Source organism: Mirounga angustirostris, unplaced genomic scaffold, assembly GCF_029215605.1.
Source record: "Mirounga angustirostris isolate CCGP_5_RB_7025 unplaced genomic scaffold, mMirAng1.0.hap1 SCAF_4, whole genome shotgun sequence".
Taxonomy (NCBI): domain Eukaryota; kingdom Metazoa; phylum Chordata; class Mammalia; order Carnivora; family Phocidae; genus Mirounga; species Mirounga angustirostris.
The window spans coordinates 38,005,331-38,007,754 of NW_026991712.1; the positions used below are offsets into that span (position 1 = coordinate 38,005,331).

The window sequence follows — 2,424 nt, forward strand, 5'->3', positions numbered from 1 at the left end:
GGCAGAAAGGTGAACATTGTATGCCCACGAAGCAAAGACCAGTGAGTGTCATTTCATGGAAGGGTGCAAAGGCATGGTGTCTCTGACGCAACACCCTCTAAAAATGATTCTAAAGGCTGTGAAAGCAACCTGGGGTGCATATCCCATGCAGCTCTCCCCTGTGGGGCTGGACCTACTCCTTAGGCCATAACCCTAAGGCGCCTGAACTGTGCCAGAGGCCCAAGAGGCCACTCAGCAACATGGGTGTGAGGATGACGAGGCCTCTCAGCTAATGTAGGGAATCATTTAAACTTAATTCACTTGGTGAGCTCCTGCTCATGTTTGTCAGGCTTGCCATGAGGGATTTAACTTTATGGGCATAGTAGTCCCTTAAATTGACGGAAGGGACTTCTTTCATTCCATCTCCAAAGTCACAGCTGCGCATGGCACTCTCCAGTTGCTTTTGGCGCCGGTAAAAGTGGGAGAACTTATTGAAGATCAAGGTGATGGGCAGTACCACCACCAGGATACCGGCCAGGATGCAGGCAGAGGCGGTCAGCTTCCCTGCCGTAGTTCCTGGGACCACATCCCCATATCCCACAGTGGTCATACTGACGGTGGCCCACCACCAGCAAGCGGGGATGGTGGCCAGGCCCTCGTTCTCCTCCTTTTCAATGGTGTAGGCCACAACGGAGAAGATGGAAATCCCCACAGAGAGATAGAGCAAAAGCAGCCCTACTTCTTTGTAGCTGTATTTCAGGGTGGCCCCCAGGGAGCGGAGGCCAGTGGAGTGTCTAGCCAGCTTTAAGATGCGGAAAATCCGCATCAGCCTCAGCACCTGGGCCACCCGGCCCAAGTTGGCCAAGGTAGGTGTGCTCTCCACCACCAGATTCACCACCAGAGTGATGTAAAAGGGGACGATGGACATGAGGTCAATAAGGTTTAGGGCATTCTTGAAAAACTTGAGGAAGTCAGGGGCCACAGCAAACCTGGCCACCAGCTCAAATGTGAACCAGGCGATACCAAAGTGCTCCACAATTTCGAACCTGGGGTCCTCCCCCGGGTTGCCCTGGCTGTCAGGTATTTGGAAGTCCGGCAGGCTATTCAGGCACATGGTTGTGATGGACCCCAACACCACCAGGATGGACAAGATGCTGAAGACCCGGCTCAAGACCGAGTAGCCAGGGTTGTCCAGCGCTAGCCACAGCTGCCTGCGGAAGTTGCCCAACGGCTGCCCATCGAACTTGGAGGCGTCGTTGTAGAACGCCAGGATCTCGTCGAAGGAGGACGTGGTGCTCTCCTGGTCGCTCTGCTCGTCCCACTTCTCCTGCTCGGGCTCCACTTTGCGGCCATGATAGCTGTAGCTACAGCAGGAGTCGATGAAGAACTCGTTTATGCCCCAGTACTCGATCTCCTGGCTGAAGGAGAAGACGCACAGCTCCGCCATGACGTGAAGCTTGCCGGTGTGGTAGAAATGCAGCACGTAGGGGAAGAGCTCGGGGTTGCGGTCAAAGTAGAACTCACGCTGGACATCGTCGTAGTCATCGCAGAGCTCCAGAATGGCCTCGCGCGAGTGGCAGAGTAGCAGGCGGCCCAGGCGCGTCTCAGGGAAGCGCAGCAGGGTGTGCGAGCGCAGCCGCCTCTTGAAGCCTCCTACGTTGATGCGGATCTCTCCGTCTTCGACGTTGGCCTCGGACACGTCCCACAGGCTCTGGCGGGTCATGCTGGAGACGCCCGGCCGCCCGTGCCGCGCGGGGGCGCTACACCTGCAGGCGGAGGAAACCACGTCTTGTGAGCGCCGGGCGCTCGGAGCCCGGGCGCCCCTCTTTTGTCTCCCCACCCTTCTCTGGCGAGCCCAGTCCCTCCAGGCGGGTCTCTGGGGGGCTGAGGGCACTGGGATGGGGGGGGAGGTTCCATGGGGTTTGGCCCCTTCCCAAGGAAAGGTTTGGGAGGAGAGGGTTTATTTTCGGTAGCATGGCCGCTCGTCCACCCCCACCCCGGGGGTCCTGTCGATCGCTTTACGCTTGCGGGGGTCGGGCCCCCGCGCCTCTGAGAGCCCAGGGGGGCTGAAAGCTGACCTTGCCCGTAGGCGGGCGGAGGAGACGTCCCCGCCCGCTCGCCGCAGACAGGCGGGACTGTACCTGGGACGCGCACGGGCAGGGCTGAGGTGGGGGGCGCGCAGCTTCGGGAGGGGGGCGGGGAAATTCACCGCTCGTGTCTGTAAACCCGGGCTCAGGGTAGGGGGCCAGCCTGGCGTCCCTTGCGTCCAGCCCTCAAGACTGGAGCCCCCTCGCCCCCGCCCCGGGCCTCCCCGCCCGCCTGGCGCGGTGCCCCGGAGCCGCGTGCGCCGCGCCTTACCCAGCGGAGCTGCCAGGGCTGGCCCTGCGCGTTCTGGAAGCGCTTACCTGCAAGCACGGGGGCCCGCGGCCGAGGCCGGCGGGAAAC

At 60.9% G+C, this 2,424-nt stretch overlaps 1 protein-coding gene across 1 annotated transcript; it reads right to left on the minus strand.

Moving 5' to 3' along the window:
• Window positions 1–268: 268 nt before the first annotated feature.
• Window positions 269–1,702, minus strand: KCNS2 (potassium voltage-gated channel modifier subfamily S member 2). Its single transcript, XM_045899201.1, has one exon. It carries the CDS (start codon window positions 1,700–1,702, stop codon window positions 269–271), a length of 1,434 nt encoding a protein of 477 aa, XP_045755157.1.
• Between the last annotated feature and the right edge of the window lie 722 nt (window positions 1,703–2,424).